Source organism: Lolium perenne, chromosome 1 (genome assembly GCF_019359855.2).
Source record: "Lolium perenne isolate Kyuss_39 chromosome 1, Kyuss_2.0, whole genome shotgun sequence".
NCBI classification, from domain to species: domain Eukaryota; kingdom Viridiplantae; phylum Streptophyta; class Magnoliopsida; order Poales; family Poaceae; genus Lolium; species Lolium perenne.
Genome location: NC_067244.2, coordinates 71,737,714 through 71,759,134, shown reverse-complemented (window position 1 = coordinate 71,759,134; position 21,421 = coordinate 71,737,714). Strand labels below are relative to the sequence as shown.

General features: G+C 43.9%; 1 protein-coding gene and 2 long non-coding RNA genes across 4 annotated transcripts; all 3 read right to left on the bottom strand.

Moving 5' to 3' along the window:
- Positions 1 to 1,044: 1,044 nt before the first annotated feature.
- Positions 1,045 to 2,480, bottom strand: LOC127344464 (lysine histidine transporter 2-like). The gene has a single exon (XM_051370786.1). The coding sequence runs from the start codon at positions 2,413 to 2,415 to the stop codon at positions 1,045 to 1,047; it is 1,371 nt and encodes a 456-aa protein (XP_051226746.1). The 5' UTR covers positions 2,416 to 2,480.
- A 1,088-nt stretch (positions 2,481 to 3,568) lies between these two features.
- On the bottom strand, positions 3,569 to 5,590 carry LOC127344409 (uncharacterized). The gene is made up of 3 exons (XR_007878031.1): positions 5,168 to 5,590; positions 4,080 to 4,306; positions 3,569 to 4,001 (listed from the first exon to the last, which is right to left on the bottom strand). It is a non-coding gene; the product is annotated as an uncharacterized lncRNA (long non-coding RNA).
- Positions 5,591 to 7,389: 1,799 nt separating this feature from the next.
- On the bottom strand, positions 7,390 to 10,900 carry LOC127344346 (uncharacterized). 2 transcript variants are annotated; one of them, XR_007877997.2, is made up of 4 exons: positions 10,660 to 10,900; positions 9,917 to 10,007; positions 9,790 to 9,842; positions 7,390 to 7,563 (listed from the first exon to the last, which is right to left on the bottom strand). It is a non-coding gene; the product is annotated as an uncharacterized lncRNA (long non-coding RNA). The 2 variants fall into 2 exon arrangements; XR_007877940.2 differs by having other exon boundaries at positions 9,917 to 10,900.
- Positions 10,901 to 21,421: the final 10,521 nt, after the last annotated feature.

Below are 21,421 nucleotides of genomic sequence, written 5' to 3'. Positions count from 1 at the left end.
ACAAGACAGGGGTTTCACCAAGCACTACTTTGTTAATAGCTTATGGTTATGCATGTGACTTGAACGTTTCAAAAGTACATGCTGGATTATGATTTTGTATCACATCAATTACATATCAGCAAAATAGTGCTTGATCAATGCCATGTCTTAAAGAAACAAAATATGCCATATATATTTGAAAGGGAGAAGTATTAATACATTTTTTTTTGCGAAGAAGATCCAAATCTATTCCATGAGTTCACAAGAAGTACAAAGCACCCAAACATAATGAAAATTACACCAAGATCCTTGGACCACCAAACGACCACTACTGCCGGCGGAGCGAGCCGCCGATGCGTCGCTGTCGCCACTCCCTTACAGGACTTGGCCTTACATTGTTCATGACAGCAGGGAAGTCTTCATGAACGTGCCCCTAGGAACCAATGCCCTAGAGCTGAAGTCGTCACCGTTGGATCCTTCAATTGATTTGAAGCTTGTAACACACCAAACCTATCACACAGGTAGACTGGATGAGATCCACCACTCCATGAAAGCGCGCGACCAGACAATTCCTCGTGCTCCTCAACGCCACCGATGAGATCGTCGCTGATGAGGTGGAAGAGGAGGCGGGTATACCTTATTATTTTCCCGCAAAATGTCATCATAGCCACCATAATGATGATGTGAGTTGACTTAAATCTAACTTTAGAGACCCTTGGTCCATGGTCCCCACCTCCTCCAGCCGCCGGAGTGGCAACTAGAGAAGGCGGGGCCCCGTCGATTCCTAGTCGTAGATGCATGGAATGAAGTAGGTGGTAGAGAAGACGACGAGGACAAGGTAGATGGCGGCGGCTGCTAGGGTTTCCACCCTAGCCCTGCCCCCGCCTATGTTTCTTTCATAGCAATACATATCCTTAAAACAATATAAACTTATAATTTAACAAAATGTAAATATGTACAAAGGAATTATTAGGAACTGTAGAAAATGAGTACAAAACAATTATCCACTAGTATAAGACTATAGGAGCATGCATCGTTTGTATTCTTCATGTCTTGTGTTGCAGCTTAAGAGTAGAACTTGAAAGTCTTGGCATCAAGGATGATTTGGCGCAATCCACCGATGGGAGTGAGCAGCGTGAGCAGGACTCCGATGACGATGAATACCCAGTTGATGAACCAGGTGGCGCTGTATCGTGCGGGCTTGCGAAGCATGAGCCAGATGATGCATGGAATGAAGTAGGTGGTGGGCGCGAAGGCGAAGCCTCCGAAGAATCCGAGCAGGCCGTCGAAGAAGGGGAAGGTCATGCCGGTGAACATGGTGAGGGCGACGTAGGCGGAGCGGGCGGTGATGCGGAGAGGGAGGCCGGGGGCGAACTTGAGCTTCTTGACGAGCACGGTCTCCATCATGTCGTAGACGGGCATGGCGTAGACCTGGTAGCTGCCGATGACGTGGATGACGACCATGAGGTTAGCGGCGGCGATGAGCCAGCGCGGCTTGTCGAGCGTGATGAGGACGTTGGGGTTGACGGAGCTGCCGAAGGCGTAGTAGCCGCCAAAGGCGACGGTGAAATAGCAGAGCGCGACGATGGTGTAGGCGACGACCACGCCACGCCACATGGGCTTCTTCGATGGCTGCTCCGGGGTAGATGGGATGGTGGCCTGGATCTCGAGTACCACGTTGTGGCCGGCGAAGGCGAACGCGACAGCGCCGAGAGCGTTGAGCACGCCGAACACCTGCCCTGCCGTGGACGTGGCCCTGAGCCCGTAGTCGACGGCGGCAGCCCCAACCGGGTGCCCCTTCAACACCGACGCGAAGAAGGCGACCATGGAGTAGCAGATGGACATGACGGCAGCAGCGGCGGACACGCCGGAGATGGAGTTGAAATTGGGCATCTGGGCCAGGAGGAAGTGGACGGAGCCGAAGATCATGATGAAGTAGGTGAGCCTGATGTCCTTGCAGTGGCCGTTGCAGACGAGGTCATGGAACTTCTTGAGCGACTGGCCGCCCGTGACCATGTAGACGATGTCGGTGCTCACGTCGACGATGAGCTGCTGAGGCACGATGATCCAGAGACCCAGCTTGTCGCCGAACGCGTGCTGCCCGAGCTCGTGGTACCGGTCGAACCGCTTCCCGGGGACCATCTCGTGCATCTCGACCATCTGCCACAGCGTGTACAGCGTGATCCCAAACGACGACACGATCACCACGACGCCGGGGCCCCAGCCCAGCTGAGACATGGCGAACGGGAGGCCGAGCACACCGGCGCCCACCATGGCCGTGACGTTGTGGAAGGCCGAGTAGTACCACTTGGCGGTGCGCGACGACGTGATGGGGAGCCACTTGTCCAGGTTCACGTCCTTGAGCTTCTCCTCCACCTTCCGCTCCTTCACCGTCTCCACGTACTCCTCCATGATATCCGATTCCGGCGACGACATCTTCGCTGCCGGCGATTCGAGGTATCGATCAACTTATGTCTGTACTACGATCGCGGTTCGTGAGTTGTGTCAGGTGGTTTGCTATTGCTCTGCCGTGGCGGCGTGGCCCTGTCTGCCTTATATAGTCACCGGCAGGTCGCTGGAGGAGCCGTGAGATGTTCGGTCTTCCCAGACGACTCGGAGTTCGCATGTAACGGCGTAGTACTATAGGTTATCTCATCCTTGTCGGACACTACTCGATCAACGTGATCGCGTATATTACTAATTAAGTGCTTGATTCACGTACAGATACGAGAACGTTCTTTTTGGTTGTGATCACCAATCAGATCAATCGGTTTAATTTGTTGTCCTTGCCGCAGCAGAAATCACAAGACGTCCGGTTACAAACATGTACTGTATCATGTATCAGGTTCGGCAACGGCGATACGTGGACCGGCCAGACTATCTCACCAGTATGTCCAGATCAACCTGATTTTGCTTCACTCCATAACGGATCTTGTTTTGATCCATAGACTATGCAAATCAGAGTTTTTCTTTTTGCTAAATATGGTACAGACGCAGAGGCTCTATGCAAGCGTGCACACAGTTAAGAACACATCACAATGCTACAGATTATTATTAAATTACTAGTTGAATGCTCGTGCGTTGACACGATGTTTTCTAGAAGTTTCCTCATCACATCATATCACAACACATGCTGCTGCATTTGAGTTTGGTTCAGTGAACATACATAAAGATAAACCTATAACTCATATTCAGCATGCATAGAAAATAGAAAAAAAAATGTTACAAGATCTTATGAGTTCCTTCACATGTTGATTCAAATTTACACTAAAAAGAGAGCACATTTAACAGTGAAACTAAAAAAAATTGTGAAGAAATGGAGGAAAAAATAACCAGGAGGAAGATTAGCATATAACACATGCAATACTAACTTATCAAAGGAACACTATAATTCTTGTAGATAGTATTGAGCTTAATTCTCATACAATTGTCAATATCATTTTAAATAGGACTATAGCACAATGCCAGGTAATTCTATAATTCATCGTTGTCCCGTGATCAGATAAAACCATGTACCATGTTACATGTAAAGTTTGGTAAAATGCCATGTGCAATTATTCCAAGTAGAAAACACAGAAGGAAAAACAAATTGATGTCACCACTACTTAGCTTTCATATCATTCCTATGCTCCAATCATAGGTAGGAGACACGATAACACATCCATACATCATGCCTAAACAATATTCCTGATTCTTAGTACTAAGCTTATGATAGAGAGATGATCATCTTACGAGAGATAGATGATCATCTACTCCCTCCGATTCATATTAATTGACTCAACTTTGTCAAGATCTAGATGTATCTAGTTAACAAATATATCTACATCCATATCTAGATAAAGTTGAGTCAATTAATATGAATCAAAGGAGAGTATCATTTAACACAACACTTAACACCACCACTATAACTTCTTCAGCGCGTATTGTCACACCGTTGAGCGCTCATTCTCCTTAGTTGGGCTCTTGTGAAGCGGCGATTAACAGTTCCAGCATCATCTTCTCTTCTTCATGGTGGATAGTGGCTGTAGAAAACAACGGTTTAAGTTAGGAAAGACACCTAAAATTTCACAGCAATGGCTTGGTGTAAGGGCATCACTTACCAACACAGCTAGCATACTCCAGCCGCATACGTGATATTTCCTCCATGAAGTCATTCATCATCAAAAGCATGAAGTGTGTGTTTCATGGATGGGGAATGCGGCATGTAGGAATGCCCAAGAGTCGCAATGGATGCCAAGGTTTCAGCGTATCGTTTAGCCCTCGACCTACACGTGTCTGACGATGCTAAGAAGGATAGCATTTTGATGCACTCTCTTCGAACCATTGGCTGCATGACAAATGGAAACATGTAACACAAATGTCCATATGGAAACATGTAACAAATCTAGAGAGTTTTTCTTGGACAACTAATATTGCATGTTTGCATCACTCATTCCACTACAAATAATTTATCAGTTTTCACTAATTTATTTGTGGCATACTTACAGGCATATGCTAGACAAAGAAAAAGTTTTTCCTAAATAGGAAAACACTATTTAGAATTCTCAGCTCCATTTTAGTGAACATAACAACAATATAGCATGGCAGCACCAAAACAATTAAGCTTGCGGGTTAGATGATTATTTATGCCCATCTTTCAGTCTGTTTCTGAAATCATAACTATTGGCGTCTAGTATATCAATACCAATGCCAATCATTCTTAAATGTTCCATGTGTATACTATGGCCGCTATGATTAAGTTACCTAGTAAATTAAATTTCTCCAGGGTGCTTCTGACTACTGACGACGCTAAACAAGGAGAATAAGCAGAGGTTAGCAAAGGTATTCGTATTGCTATACTTTGCAGGTAATCACTCACTAAGCAACATGTGTCCACCCATTAACTTTACATTCACACACAAATACGCAGAGGTTAGCAAAGGTTTGCCAATGGTATACTTGCAATTTATGAGGCTGAAGTGGACCCAACCTAGACTGCTAACAAACATGTAGAGTTTCTTTTTTCGTAAAACCATTTGTACTATGTCATCAAAGAAGAATTTTTTTCCATGATCTAGTTTGCTCTGAATTGGTATCAGGATATCATGCACAAACATTTTAGAAGCTTGCATGACATTTTGTCACACAAAAGCTTGTAATATAAGATGCCTGTAACAAATAACAGCACACGGAATGTAAAATATTTTACCTTCCCTTTTCACTGATGACTGTTTTTCTTTAGGAGTTCCCCATGGCTTCTTAGCAGGAGGACCTACAAATAATGATAGAAAATTCAGGAAGCTGAAAATTTCGAACATGAAATCACTCATGTGTATGAAGACGGCAAAATAGATCAATTTCATATTGTGATCAAAATCGTAGTTACCTAAGCAATGAACTAATTGGTTCAAACCACTTCAAGAGAAAAGAACGATGACATGACAATGAGACAAGATGGCGAGTATTACACACACCTAGAGATATAGCAAGTTGATCCCAAAAAAAAAAATAGCAATTTACAAAATTGTGTGATGGATCAGCTACCAATCTATACATGACCATTTGTCTGTTTTCAGTAAGAAATTTACACCCAAGACAGTCGAGATATCTGCAACACTACGACACTCTTGTTCTTAAATTCCTATATGGGACAAGTTCACACAAAATAAAACATAAATAGATTCTTGTACTTTAATTTCTCGCTTTGTTCATTGGAGCACTTGACATCTAAACTGAAAGTTTGGAGGCCTGGCACCGGACAACATAATAAAGAAGAATAGGTGGCAGAGCAGTTTAACCAATAAATGGTCCTGTTAAATATTAGATTAGACTATATTTTGATCATTCATAACTGACATGGCAGCAAGGGAGTCATTCTTAACACATCCAACTGTTTGAAGGTATGCATCGTCCAGAACACATCAGGCAATTTCGAATTATTTCAAGTAAGACCTATATGACATACATACAACATGAGAACTTGTGTGTATGCAGCAAGCAAAATAGATGGCCATCAAAAATTCTATATGAGATATACTTAGGTGTACCCCAGTTACGTATGCACTTTGATACTTAACTGGAGGTGTAATGAATACGCAAATCTCAATTACCTAGTCACCCAGCTCAACGAAATGGATCTGAGCAGAAGGTTGCACACCTTTACATTGTGATGTATATCTGCCAAGTGCCCTCGCGATGCTAAGATGTACCCCTCCAGAACCACCGCCTCCACCTGTAAGAAAAGAACAATGCCAGTTCTTAAATGCATGTACGCTTGATCAGTTCTTGTTTTCTTCAGGCATGGATGACGAAGATGATCCATCAAAAACACTTGATCAGCTCACAGATGGTGGTATAGCAGTTCACAAAAATATGATATTAATCCTCTATAGTAGCCAAAATGGTGCAGTAATTTTATTATTTGCAATTAACAACAAGAGTATAAACCAGAAAGACATAACCGGATTTTGGTAATGAATTAAGCACAGTGACTGCGTATGCACATATTTGATAAAATGTATGAAAACTTCAGAGTTTCTTATGTAACATTAAAAACTAAATAGAACTATAAATGATGAATCGACAAGCTCTAGGAGGCAATCAGATAATATCATGGATGTAAACCATCTTTTCTCATATTGGGAAGCCATCCTAAAACATGATACCAAGCAGACTTAAGATAGTCCTCGGGCTTATGACTGGGACGGGGGAACACACCAAAACCACATTAAAACAAGACCACAAAGAGATATTAAAGTATGTCATCTTGTACAATGTCCTCAAGAAGGTAAGCAAATAATACAAAGAGGCCAGAGTATGCTCACAGTCACAGGTTCGATGCTTCACTGGTGAATTTTGCAGATTCAAGATTCTTATATCATATCAGATTCCTTGAAGAAATTGCAATTTCGCATCCAAGTTGGTTCGATAATGTGATAGCCTACTCAAAATGCTATTGAACCCTGTCAGATGATCAAATAAATCTAATCGTAAGTAACTTGGTACAATAACCTATCTTTCTTGAACCTAATATTGAGCAACCCCAGTACAATAACCATCTATACAAGATAAAGACTGGCACGTTGTAGTTCATCTATGAAAGAGGCAAAGGGCTCATATCTGTTTTTGTAATCTGAGTGGCACACAGAGAAATCTCACCAAACAATAAGGTGATCTCCAATTATAATAGGATGAATGTGTAGATAGAAAATAAGCAATGATAATATGACAACAATATTAAACAGTCATATCTACTTGATGGACCTAATCGAAATACCATTTGTATGCACAAAATAAGAATTGGTGTATTTTTTTAATAATGGTTGAATAAAATTATGTCATAAAGGACATGTATATATTATCAAGAAGTTTCAGTTCGGAATCTGGAAGAAAAAAAGGAAAACACCAATTCATAAGCTTGTCTGACTCTGCAATATGTCTATTTGGGAAAATGAAAATGTCAAACATCAAAGACTGTGGTTGAAAGAATACACATCGGAAGTGAGCCCTTCCTGATGGTAGAAAAATGTGGTCTGTTTTTTTTTTTGGAGTGTAACCTGTATATTGGCTCGGATTGAGTGATCAAAGGCAGCTTCAGATGGTAACCTACCAACAGAGAAATAATAATTAGTGAAAAGGCACTAAAACGGAGTTGAAAAGAAAAAAAGAAAAATTGAAAAATCGAATGTGAGGGAGAGATGGTTTTCAAGAAAACATACTCTCTAGTGAGTACTTTCTAAAAATCGCAGCAAATTTATCAAGAAAAACTATTCTAGAATTGATCTAGTAAGCATAAGCCTCAGACAATTAAGGGTGATGTATCTGTCAGTGTACTCAGTTGTTCGCGTACCATTGTGTACTACAATCTCTAATTTCGAATTTATGTTGTAGGTCCTATTGAGCATGTAAGCTTCTCTGTCAGACAAGTTTGTCCACAAATCAGAAAGTACTCTGTGAGATGAGATGATATCTTAAGTTTAAAAAAGATGATCTGATATGTGCTTCCATGCTTCTAACAGCACAAGTCTTGAGGACCAATGAATATACATATGTTTATTACCTCCTCAACAAGTAGAAGGAAGCGTATTCGAGCAGCACGATGCAGACCGGTGGTTGTGAGGCGGGCACCGGGGGATTTGGTCGGAGTCGAGGCGGGGAATAAGGCGGCAGCGCCAGGCAGGGGCGTAGCTTAGTGTAAGCCGGGGGGGTGGGGGGGGGGGGCACCGCCCCCAGCTTTTTAGCAAACTATGAAGGGGTCCTGTTTTGGAGCAGCTTGGAAGAAAAAAAAACTTAGACTTTTGCCCCCCAAATCCTCATATTTTGCATTTCGCCCCCTTGCACTTTCTCCCAAGCTCCGCCACTGGCGCCAGGCCATCGGGTGGTGCCGGTGGTGCTGCGCGATGTAGCTGGGGTTCACGGGGCTGAGTTGGTCGGCGCAGCGAGAGGTTGAGGAGGGGACGGAGGCGGCGGACGGCCATAGAGGCTCGGTTGGATCTTGGAGTGAAGACTGGGAGCGGGTGGATCCGGATTTTCGGGTTTTTTCCCCGGTTTTTTAGCGTTATAAGGCGTGCGGCGGTGCGGGACATTGGGAGCGGTTTTTTTTCGTGCGGGAGAGCGCAGGAGAGGACGTAACATCTAGGATTAGGAGGACGTACCAACCATCCCACCACCTCTAGTCATTTAATATAGTAGAGATAGTGGACAGTGTAAGATGGCAAGTACTTTTTTTTGAATGATGTGAAGGTAAGTTAAACTAACCTAGGTGTCCGTGCGGTTTTTGTCAAGTCCGCATACATCCTCTTATTCATACGGTTAGTGGGTGCCATCTACATAAGTACTAAAGGTTTAATAGTTGCAGAAATATGTTCTGAATAAACATGGAGCCCAGTGCATCATTCTCAACAAATAATTGCTTTAGAAAAAGAAATGTTGTCTTGCGACATAATAAAAAGTAATACGGTCTGGATGGATCCAAGGTGTTTTAATGGAATAAAATCATATTTTCAATGGAGACGCAATTTCAGTGACTACCACAGAATGTCAGGATCATTAGAAGAGAGGATTTTAGAAATGGAAATCTTAGGCCGTTAGCATGAAAGCGAATATCTAGTCAAATAAATGGTGCGGTATCAAGAAGACAGCAATAATATCACTTTAGTCGTCTTCTATGGGTTACTAACATGGTTCAATTGGGAGATATAATTGTGGAAGCGCTATGTTTGTAGCTTGAGACCATATTTCAGTACTGTACATATCATCTTTACTTGTTAGATAAAGTATTTCTTTTTTAGTTTTAGTCCACAGTGGACACTTCTACTGAGCTAACCTCAACATAACATGTTTTGATCAATTTGACATTCTTCTTGGATGCCCTAATATATGCTGGATCATGTGCTTTCAGGTGAGCCAAAATAAAGGCTTCCTCGTAACAGAAGAGCATAATGAGGAAGAAAGCTGGTTAATTCCAAATAAGAAAAATTATAGGCCTGGCACCGCTAACAACATAGATATTAATAAAGATGAATAACTGGCAGAGAAGTTTAACCAGTGAATGGCCCTGTTAAATATTATATCAGATTATCACCATTTAAATCATCCTTAACTGACATGGGAGGTACTTTCTTTTAGCATGATGTCTTATAGTCAGAACACTGAAGTTACTGTGTACTTAATGAACCATGAAGGCTGATGTGCCAACACAATAAATTGATTGAAGCAGTTAAACAAACCTCATAATTTACGGATGAGCAATATCAGTTTTCAGAGGAAGCAAAAACAAATCATCAAGAATTTAAGTATCAAACATAAAAAATGGGTATTGTGGAGTGTAACCTGTAGTGGCTCAAACTGGGTAATAATAATAAGCGATAACTTCAGATGACAACCTAGCAAGAGAGAAAAAGTAGTGAAAAGGCACTCAAACAGAAAATAAAAGCCATTTTTTTGAACAAATAACTACCTGTAGTGTTGGTTTTGAAAAGAGCATCTCCTACTCCAACGTGTCCTACATGAACTCGATGTAAAATGATGGATTGAATTGAGATTGAAACCTGCATATATTACATAGGAAAATCATGAGTTACAACATAATATTGGCATTTCAACTTAGAGTGCATTCCCCCATGTTGCTTCAGATACGAAAGGTTTTTGAAGTTAGTCATTCCGAAAAAACTTTGAAAATAGTGAAGGCAAGTCTAGTGTGTCGAATGGTCTTTTACCTACTATAAACATGGAGCTACCGATATAAATGAAACTCGAGTGTTGGTCTACAACATTTTCCCTAAGCATAACTGCAGCGAATCTAGAAGCTCTACATAGGTGGCATTTAACTTGTCCTTTAGGTCCTTATATTTGATTCGTGAAATCCTTGTAGGTTCCATTATTAGCAAGAACCAAGCGAGAAAACAAAGATTGTACTGCTGCTATAATGCATGAAGCACAAGTTTTAGTGAATCAAAGGCAAAGTAGATTTGAATTGAGTATTTCAGAGAGTGACCACCTGGATGCAGAATAAGATGGAACAACAAGTTCATGGAATCTCTACATGTTACAGGGAAGTACCAAGATATCAAGGCATACGTTTCAGCATAATCATGCCAGATACAGTACACACAACACAGGCACAAGCAAATCGATCCTACAAAGCGCAAAAAACGTGCAGTTCCATTCTCATTAACCACACCCAAAGGCAGAAGGGTGAACCTTCTGGATGAGATTCAACAAGTCGATGGATTTCTCTAGGCCTAGTATCTCCAAGTCCTGTAAAGCGCGCAAATCACAAGAATTGGATGAAGACTATAGTAAATAGCAGCAACTTTTATGGTTCAACGGGCTTGGGCGTTGGCGTCGCCGTCGTGCGTGCTATGCAGGAACACGTACACGGTACCATCGCCGTAAAGCACGGGCACAGCGACCTCCTGGCGCCGACTGGAGGGAGGCGAAAGATTTGGAGATTTGAGGCAGGACGTGCGGATATAGTAAGAGAATAGGAGGGCTCGTACCTTTTGTATTGGTGGAGGAGGTAACCAACACGAGCAGCACGATCGGCAAGCTCCACTGGGCATCGGCAGTTGCCATAGTCGAGCTGACCAGCGGTTTCCAGCCGACCATGGCAGATGGGGAGGCAGCGCGGATGGAGATGTTGGGAATATAGCAAATATCCATATGAAGTAATCCGTACAAGTAATTGATAAATCATGACTATAAAAATAACAGATAAACTAATCGTGCAGACTAGTAAGGTAGATGAACAGATCACATCTAGACAAAAAAACCGATCGCATCTACCACATAAACTAGAAGAAGAAACTCTAACAGAAACTGAAAGAGAGACGACCAAATCACATACTTCGCAAGCAGCGTCGTTGTCGCCCATGTTGAGGTTGCCGAAGAAGTCGCTGAGGTCCGGGAAGAAGTTGTCGGTGTGGAGGAACTCGTCGTCCGATGACGACGTCGTGATGTGCTTGTGACGGTAAAGCACACGTCCGTTGGGAACCCCAAGAGGAAGGTATGATGAGTACAGCAGCGAGTTTTCCCTCAATAAGAAACCAAGGTTATCGAACCAGTAGGAGATGAAGATCACGTGAAGGTTGTTGGTGAAGGAGTGTAGTGCGGCGCAACACCAGGGATTCCGGTGCCAACGTGGAACCTGCACAACACAATCAAACTACTTTACCCCAACTTAACAGTGAGGTTATCAATCTCACCGGCTTGCTGAAAACAAAGGATTAAACGTATGGTGTGGAAAATTATGTTTGCTTGCAGAAAACAAAAGAGAACAATGATTGCAGTAGGTTGTATTTCAGATGTAAAAGAATGGACCGGGGTCCACAGTTCACTGGTGATGTCTCTCCAATAAGATAAATAACATGTTGGGTAAACAAATTACAGTTGGGCAATTGACAAATAGAGAGGGCATAACAATACACATACATATCATGATGACTACTATGAGATTTACTTAGGGCATTACGACAAAGAACATAGACCGCCATCCAGCATGCATCTATGCCTAAAAAATCCACCTTCGGGTTAGCATCCGCACCCCTTTTGGTATTAAGTTGCAAGCAACAGACAATTGCATTAAGTATTGTGCGTAATGTAAATAATACAAATTTTCTTAGACAAAGCATTGATGTTTTATCCCTAGTGGCAACAGCACATCCACAACCTTAGGGGTTGCTGTCACTCCCCCAGATTCAATGGAGACATGAACCCACTATCTAGCATAAATACCCCCTCTTGGAGTTACAAGTATCAACTTGGCCAGAGCCTCTTCTAGCAACGGAGAGCATGCAAGATCATAAACAACACATATAAGATAGATCTATAATCAATTTGACATAGTATTCCATATTCATCGGATCCCAACAAACACAACATGTAGCATTATAAATAGATGATCTTGATCATGATATGCAGCTCACAAGATCTAAACATGATGGCACAATAGGAGAAGACAACCATCTAGCTACTGCTATGGACCCGTAGTTCAAGGATGAACTACTCACGCATCAGTCCGGAGGCGGGAATGGTGATGTAGAGCCCTCCGGTGATGATTCCCCTCTCCGGCAGGGTGCCGGAGGAGATCTTCTGAACCCCCCGAGTTAGGGTTGACGGCGGCGGCGTCTCTAGAACTGTTCTGGTATTTTGGCTCTCGGTGCTAGGGTTTTCGGAGACGAAGGAATAAATAGGCGAAGGGCAGCGTCGGGGGAGCCAGGGGGCTCCCTCCCCACATGTCGGCGCGGCAGTGGGGCCCCCCGCGCCGCCCTATGGGATGGCCCCCTGCTGGCCTTCCTCGACTCTTCTTCGGTCTTCTGGAACACTCCGTGGAAAATAGGGTCGTGGGCTTTTGTTTCATCCAATTCCGAGAATATTTGTAAACCAACTTTTCTGAAATAAAAAACAACAGAAAACAGGAACTGGCACCGTGGCATCTTGTTAATAGGTTAGTTCCAGAAAATGCATAAAAACATTATAAAGTGTGAATAAAACATGTAGGTATTGTCATAAAACTAGCATGGAACATAAGAAATTATAGATACGTTGGAGACGTATCATGATGCCAGTAGTCGCGCCGGAGCACTCCCCAAAAACCTGATTGCCCCCCACCCGTACAGGTTCACGAGAGGCAGGGTTCCGGAGGCCTACTGTCCCGGCAGTCGGTGCACGCCGACGGATGGGATGAGGAAGACTAAGGCAGCGGCGCAATGAACTGGAAACAGGTAGTCGCGTATGCGTCTCGTAATGGCGGCTAGGGTTGCGAAGGGTCTTATGTAGTGCGGTTCGGGAAGGTCGTGGGGCGCAGCCCACGTCCGAGTCGGTACAGCCACGATCCACAAAAACCGGAAGGAAAAACGGCTGAGTAACGCGTCCATTAATGACTCAAAATTGATTACACAATTAATTTCCCAAACATCAAAAAGATAAGCTCGGCGAGATTCCGGCAACCCGCGGCGCGTCGGGACGTGTTGAGGCGAGGCGAGGCATGGCGAGGCGGGCGGCGAAGGAGGAGGAGTGCGCGAGGGCTCTCTCTCTTCTCACTCACTTACTAGGACTAGAACATCCCACCTTATATACCACTCCAACTCTCTTCCAACTAGCAATGTGGGACTAAACTTCAGCCCCCACTAGTGCTGCCACTTATTTTTGGAATGGGCCATGTGAGTTTCAGAATTTGATAATGGGCCATGGCCAAAGGCCAAATGCCCAAAATTCCAGCAATCCCCCACAAACTCTCATTGGCACATATCATCAATAAGTTTCCAGAACATTATTTTATATACCGGTATGTCGTGGAGACTGTTAAGTTGAACTCCCACTTAAAGCTTCATATTACACTAGATTGCAACTTGGATAGTGGACTATGCCTTGAACTACAAGTTTTCTGCGCACTAGCTTCATACAAAGCCTAGACTGATACTAGGCTGCCCCGAGGCTTCCTCGCGGTTTGGAGCTTATACGTCATACTTGTCGTGGTATCGTCACAGCATATGCCATAGGGTGGCTAATCGAAGGTGGTTCCTGAGAGATCTCACGGCGGTATCCGGATGCGGGTATGGGGACGAGCGACACGGCGACGTACCCAGGTTCGAGGCCCTCCGATGGAGGTAAAACCTCTACTCCTGCTATGAGTGTATATGATGATCACACAATACAATGGTGCTCCTAGAGCTGTGTCCGGCTGCTCCTGGGAGGCTAAGGAAGACTGAAGTCTCTCTCACAGGGCAGCGCTAAGGGTGGAATGGAGTGAGAATGATCGATCCCCTGCACGAGAGGGGGTAGTGCGGCTTATATAGGCACCGGCACTTTACATATAAGACCCTATAGTCTACTGGCCGGCTTGGCCGGCTCCGGCTTCCGCTCCTTCCCGAGGCGGTGACATCAAGAGCCGTTGAGGCATCATGGCCTGTCCCATCCGGCTGCCAAGGTCAGCGGTATGGAGAGGAGGTGTCCCTGTCGCCGTCAGCCACTGTAGCCAGTACGGCTCGACGTAGACCATGATGGCCTGTCCGGCGCGTGGCACTATTGCTCCACAGTGCCCCGCGCTTTACGGAAGATGAAGTCAGCGTGGACTTTGGGAACCCGGATCACCAACCCGGTTCCTTCTAGTGCAAGACTCGCCAGCCTCGAGTCGGTCTGAGGTACAAACCCCCAGTCGGATATGGCTTGTAGAAGCCGGCCCAGCTACAGCATTGGTGGCCGTAGCCAGGCCGACTAGGACCTAGAGCCAGCCGGCTTTCGGACCAGCCGGCCACGGCGCCAGCCGGCTGCTCCTCAGCCGGCCTTTGCCGCGAGCCGGCCAGTGGCCAGCCGGCTGCTCCGCGTCCATTGCCCTACCCGGGGTCTTCCCCCCGACAATACTCCAGGGCCTTTCATGAGTTTACTAGAGAGCACCCAACTCTCATAGATTGCGACGTTTAACAATCAGACTCATATAGGTGTGTTCTTCAAAAGATATTCTGCAGGACAACATCTCTGCTAAAATAAGCCACTTAGAACACATTAAGATAATTATCAATCTGCCATGCATATTAGGAGAGTATTGCATCTTAAGGAGTAGTAAAATTGTTATAGGGATATATACTCTCCTCCCAGCTGACCAACAGCTTGTCTCCCAGCTCTAATTCACGGGATCTCCGATCACATAGAGTGGGTTACCACCGTGGGCAGCTCATACTGTGGGTCTCATACCCATCTCCCTCGATGCATTTTCTATCACATTTCGTGACAGTCCCTTTGTGAAGAGGTTTGCCAGGTTTCTAGACGTATGGATATAATCCAACGCTATAACTCCGGAGTTTCTCATTTTCCTGACAGTTCTCAGTCTCCTCTTCACATGCCTTGATGACTTCATATTATCCTTAGAACTGTTTATTTTGACGATCACAGTTTGATTATCACAGTTCATAGGAATAGCGGGTATTGGTTTCTCAACCACAGGTAAGTCCATCAAGAGCTCACGAAGCCACTCTGCTTCAACAGTGGTTGTGTCTAATGTTGTGAGTTCCGCTTCCATAGTTGACCTCGTAATGATGGTCTGCTTGCAAGACTTCCAGGAAACAGCGCCACCTCCAAGTGTAAACAAATAACCACTTGTGGCCTTAGTCTCATCAGCATCAGATATCCAATTTGCATCACTATAACCCTCAAGTACCCTTGGATACCCAGTATAGTGAATGCCATAACTCGCAGTGCCTTTGAAATAGCGTAAAACTCTCTCAAGAGCATGCCAATGAGCATCTCCAGGTCTAGACACAAAACGGCTGAGTTTACTTACAACAAAGGAGATGTCAAGCCTCGTGGCGCTGGCTAAATACATAAGCAAGCCAACGATCTGCGAATATCGCAATTGATCTCTAGCAATTCTTTTATTCTTACGAATTGTCACACTAGGATCATAAGGCGTTGGAGAAAATTTACAGTCGCTATACCCGAAGTGATTCAGGATCTTTTCCACATAGTGGGACTGAAGCAATATAATCCCACCATTGTCATCCTTCAGCAGCTTGATGTTTAAGATCACATCAGCTACTCCCAAGTCCTTCATATCAAAACAACGAGATAGGAACTCCTTGACCTCCTTAATCACAGTAAGGTTGGTCCCAAATATCAATATGTCATCGACATAGAGACAAAGAATAACTCCCTCGCCCCCACCATGGCGATAGTATACACACTTGTCATTGTTTACAACAAAGCCTTCAACGGTTAAAGTTCTTTCAAACTTCTCATGCCACTGCTTAGGCGCTTGCTTAAGCCCATACAAAGACTTCAACAACTTACACACCTTTCCTTCTTGACCATATACTACAAATCCATCAGGCTGCTCCATATAAATTTCCTCATCAAGCTCTCCATTTAGGAAATCTGTCTTAACATCCATTTGATGAACGAGAAGACCATGGGAGGTAGCCAAGGAAAGTAGTACTCGAATAGTGGTCAGTCGAGCTACAGGTAAGTATGTATCAAAGAAGTCTTAGCCTTCTTTCCGAGTATAACCCTTGGCCACAAGTCGTACTTTTCAATAGTACCATCAGGCCTAAGCTTTTTCTTGAACACCCACTTGCATCCTACAGGTTTGCACCCATAAGGACGATCAGTAACCTCCCAAGTTCCATTAGCTAAGATGGAATCCATCTCGCTACGGACAGCTTCCTTCCAGTAGTCAGCATCCTAAGATGCATAGGCTTCTGAGATAGAAGTGGGAGTATCATCCACGAGGTACACAATGAAATCATGACCAAAGGACTTTGCAGTCCTCTGTCTCTTGCTCCTTTTGGGAGCTTCATTGTCATTCTCCACAGGATTATCAAAGTGTTCTATAGCCATGGTAGGTTCAGGAAATAATCTGAGTAGATCAAATGGGCATCTCCTGAATTGATGAGCTAGACGTTTCTTTCATAGGAAAGATATCCTCAAAGAAAGTCGCATCATTCGACTCCATAATTGTACCAACATGCATGTCGGATACCTCAGATTTTACTATCAAAAATCTGTAGCCAATGCTATGAAATGCATATCCCAGAAGAACACAATCCACATTTTTTGGTCCAAGCTTGCGCTTCTTGGGTATCGGCACATTTAATTTTGCCAAACAGCCCCAAGTTCGTAGGTAAGAGTGAAGGAGATATGCCCAAGAGGCAATAATAAAAGTGGTTATTATATATCTTTATGTTTATATGTCATGCTATAATTGTATTAACCGAAACATTAGTACATGTGTGATATGTAAACAACAAAGAGTCCCTAGTATGCCTCTTAACTAGCTTGTTGATTAATGGATGATTAGTTTCATAATCATGAACATTGGATGTTATTAATAACAAGGTTATGTCATTATATGAATGATGTAATGGACACACCCAATTAAGTGTAGCATAAGATCACGTCATTAAGTTATTTGCTATAAGCTTTCGATACACCAATATTTGTTCGAATATGGAATGGAGTTCGAATATTTGTTCGGAGTCCCGGATGAGATCCCGGACATCACGAGGAGTTCCGGAATGGTCTGGAGAATAAGATTCATATATAGGAAGTCATTTTATGAGATTTAAAATGATCCGAAAGGTTCTATGGAAGGTTCTAGAAGGTTCTAGAAAAGTCCGGAAGAAACCACTATGGAAGGCGGAGTCCCAAAGGGACTCCACCTCCATGGCCGGCCAACCCTAGAGGGGGAGGAGTCCCAAGTGGACTCCCCCTATGGGGGCCGGCGAACCCCCCACATGGAAGGGGGGAATCCCACCTCAAGTGGGATTCCCACCTTGGGTAGGTTTCCCTATCACATGGAAGGTTTTGGGTTCGGGTCTTATTCGGAGACTTGTAGTCCAACACTTGGGGCTTCCACCTATATAATGAGGGACAAGGGGAGGGGGCCGGCCACCCCAAGAACCACCAAGGTGGCCGCACCCCTTAGTGGCCGGCGCCCCCCTCTCCCCAAACCCTAGCCGCCCCGCTCCTCCACTTCCCGCACGCTTAGCGAAGCTCCACCGGATTTCTCCACCACCACCGACACCACGCCGTTGTGCTGTCGGATTCAAGAGGAGCTACTACTTCCGCTGCCCGCTGGAACGGGGAGGTGGACATCATCTTCATCAACAACCGAACGTGTGACCGAGTACGGAGGTGCTGCCCGTTCGTGGCGCCGTGATCAAGATCTTCTACGCGCTTTTGCAAGCGGCAAGTGAACGTCTACCGCAGCAACAAGAGCCTCATCTTGTAGGCTTTGGAATCTATTCAATGGTGAGACTCGATAATCCCCCCGTTGCTACCATCTTCTAGATTGCATCTTGGCTTGGATTGCGTGTTCGCGGTAGGAAATTCTTTGTTTTCTATGCAAAGTTATCCTACAGTGGTATCAGAGCCGTGTCTATGCATAGATGGTTGCACGAGTAGAACACAATGGTTTTGTGGGCGTTGATGCTCTTGTTATCTTTAGTTTGAGTACTTTGCATCTTTGTGGCATAGTGGGATGAAGCGGCTCGGACTAACTTTACATGACCGCGTTCATGAGACTTGTTCCTCGTTCGACATGCAACTTGTATTGCATAAGAGGCTTTGCGGGTGTCTGTCTCTCCTACTATAGTGAAGATTCAATTTACTCTTCTATTGACAACATTAGTATCAACGTTGTGGTTCATGTTCGTAGGTAGATTAGATCTCTCTCGAAAACCCTAAACCACGTAAAATATGCAAACCAAATTAGAGACGTCTAACTTGTTTTTGCAGGGTTTGGTGATGTGATATGGCCATAATGTGATGATGAATATGTATGAGATGATCATTATTGTATTGTGGCAACCGGCAGGAGCCTTATGGTTGTCTTTAAATTTCATGTTGAGTAGTATTTCAAAGTAGTTGTAATAGTTGCTGCATGGAGGACAATCATGAAGATGGCGCCATTGACCTTGACGCTACGCCGACGATGATGGAGATCATGCCCGAAGATGATGGAGATCATGTCCGTGCTTTGGAGATGAAGATCAAAGGCGCAAAGACAAAAGGGCCATATCATATCACATATGAACTGCATGTGATGTTAATCCTTTTTATGCATCTTATTTTGCTTAGATCGCGACGGTAGCATTATAAGATGATCCCTCACTAAAATCTCAAGATAATAAAGTGTTCATCCTTAGTAGCACCGTTGCCAAGACTTGTCGTTTCGAAGCATCTCGTGATGATCGGGTGTGATAGAATCAACAAGTGCATACAACGGGTGCAAGACAGTTTTGCACATGCGGATACTAAGGTGGCCTTGACGAGCCTAGCATGTACAGACATGGTCTCGGAACACGTGATACCGAAAGGTAGAGCATGAATCATATGGTTGATATCACCATTGAAATCACACCTTGTCTCGTGATGATCGGACTTAGGTGCGGTGGATTTGGTTCGTGTGATCACTAAGACAATGCGAGGGATATTGTTTTGAGTGGGAGTTCACCTAGATTTTTAATTATGTTGAATTAAAATTTGAACTCAATTTGTCATAAACTTAGTCTAAACTTTTGCAAATATATGTTGTATAGATGGCATCCCCAATCAATTTTAACCAGTTCCTAGAAAAAGAAAAGCTTAAGAGCAACGGTAGCAACTTCACCGACTGGTTCCGTCATGTGAGGATCTTCCTCTCTGGCGGAAATCTGCAATATGTGCTTGATGCACCGCTAGGTGACCCTCCTGCAGAAACTGAAACTGATGAAGTAAAAGCTGTTTACGCAACTCGGAAAGCTCGGTACTCTCAAGTTCAGTGTGCCATCCTGTGCAGTCTGGAATCCGATCTTCAAAAACGTTTTGAGCACCACGATCCTCATGAGTTGATGAATGAGCTGAAAGCTATATTTGAAACTCATGCGGCCGTGGAATGCTATGAAGCATCGAAACATTTCTTCAGCTGTATGATGGAAGAAGGCAGCTCCGTTAGTGAGCACATGCTCGCCATGACCGGGCATGCGAAGAAACTCAGTGACTTGGGAATAGTGATTCCTAACAGACTGGGGATTAATCGTGTCCTTCAATCACTGCCACCAAGTTACAAGAACTTTGTCATGAACTACAATATGCAGAACATGAACAAGGAGTTACATGAACTCTTTGGCATGCTAAAAGCTGCGGAGATTGAGATCAAGAAAGAGCACCAAGTGTTGATGGTCAACAAGACCACCAGTTTCAAGAAACAGGGCAAGTCTAAGGGAAAATTCAAGAAGGGTGGCAAGAAAGCTGCCACGCCTCCTATGAAACCTAAGAACGGCCCTAAGCCTGATGCTGAGTGCTATTCATCGCAAGGAGAAGGGACACTGGAAGCGTAATTGCTCCAAGTATCTGGCTGATCTGAAGAGCGGCCTTGTCAAGAAAAAGAAAGAAGGTATATCTGATATACATGTTATAGATGTTTATCTCACTGGTTCTCGTTCTAGTACCTGGGTATTTGATACTGGTTCGGTTGCTCATATTTGTAACTCGAAACAGGAACTAAAGAATAAATGAAGACTACTGAAAGATGAAATGACGATGCGCGTTGGAAGCGGATCCAAAGTCGATGTGATCGCTGTCGGCACACTTCCTCTACATCTACCTTCGGGATTAGTTTTAAGCCTAAATAATTGTTATTTTGTACCCGCGTTGAGCATGAACATTATATCTGGATCTTGTTTAATGCAAGACGGTTATTCATTCAAGTCTGAGAATAATGGTTGTTCTATTTTTATGAATAATATCTTTTATGGTCGAGCACCTGAAAAGAATGGCTTATTTCTGTTAGATCTCGATAGTAGTGATACACATATACATAACATTGATGCTAAGCGAATTAAATTGAATGATAATTCTACTTATATGTGGCAATCGCTGCCTTGGTCATATTGGAGTGAAACGCATGAAGAAACTCCATACTGATGGATTACTTGAATCACTTGACTTTGAGTCACTTGATAGATGCGAAGCATGTCTAATGGGAAAAATGACTAAGACTCCATTTTCTGGTATGATGGAGCGAGCTACTGACTTATTGGAAATCATACATACCGATGTATGCGGACCAATGAGCGTAGCATCGCGCGGTAGTTATCGTTATGTTCTAACCTTCACAGATGATCTGAGTAGATATGGGTATATCTATTTCATGAAACATAAATCCAAAACTTTCGAGAAGTTTAAGGAATTCCAAAGTGAAGTAGAAAATCAACGTAACAAGAAGATTAAATTTCTATGATCTGATCGTGGAGGTGAATATCTGAGTTATGAGTTTGGCATGCATTTAAAGAAATGCAGAATACTTTCACAATTGACACCGCCGGGAAACACCACAACGAAACGGTGTGTCCGAACGTCGTAATCGAACTCTCTTAGATATGGTTCGTTCTATGATGTCTCTTACTGATTTGCCGTTATCATTTTGGAGTTATGCATTAGAGACAGCCGCATTCACTTTAAATAGAGCACCATCAAAATCCGTAGAAAC

Bases quoted from the DNA above. Each gene is read 5' to 3' on its own strand.
- LOC127344464 (XM_051370786.1), bottom strand. From the start codon at position 2,415: ATGTCGTCGCCGGAATCGGATATCATGGAGGAGTACGTGGAGACGGTG.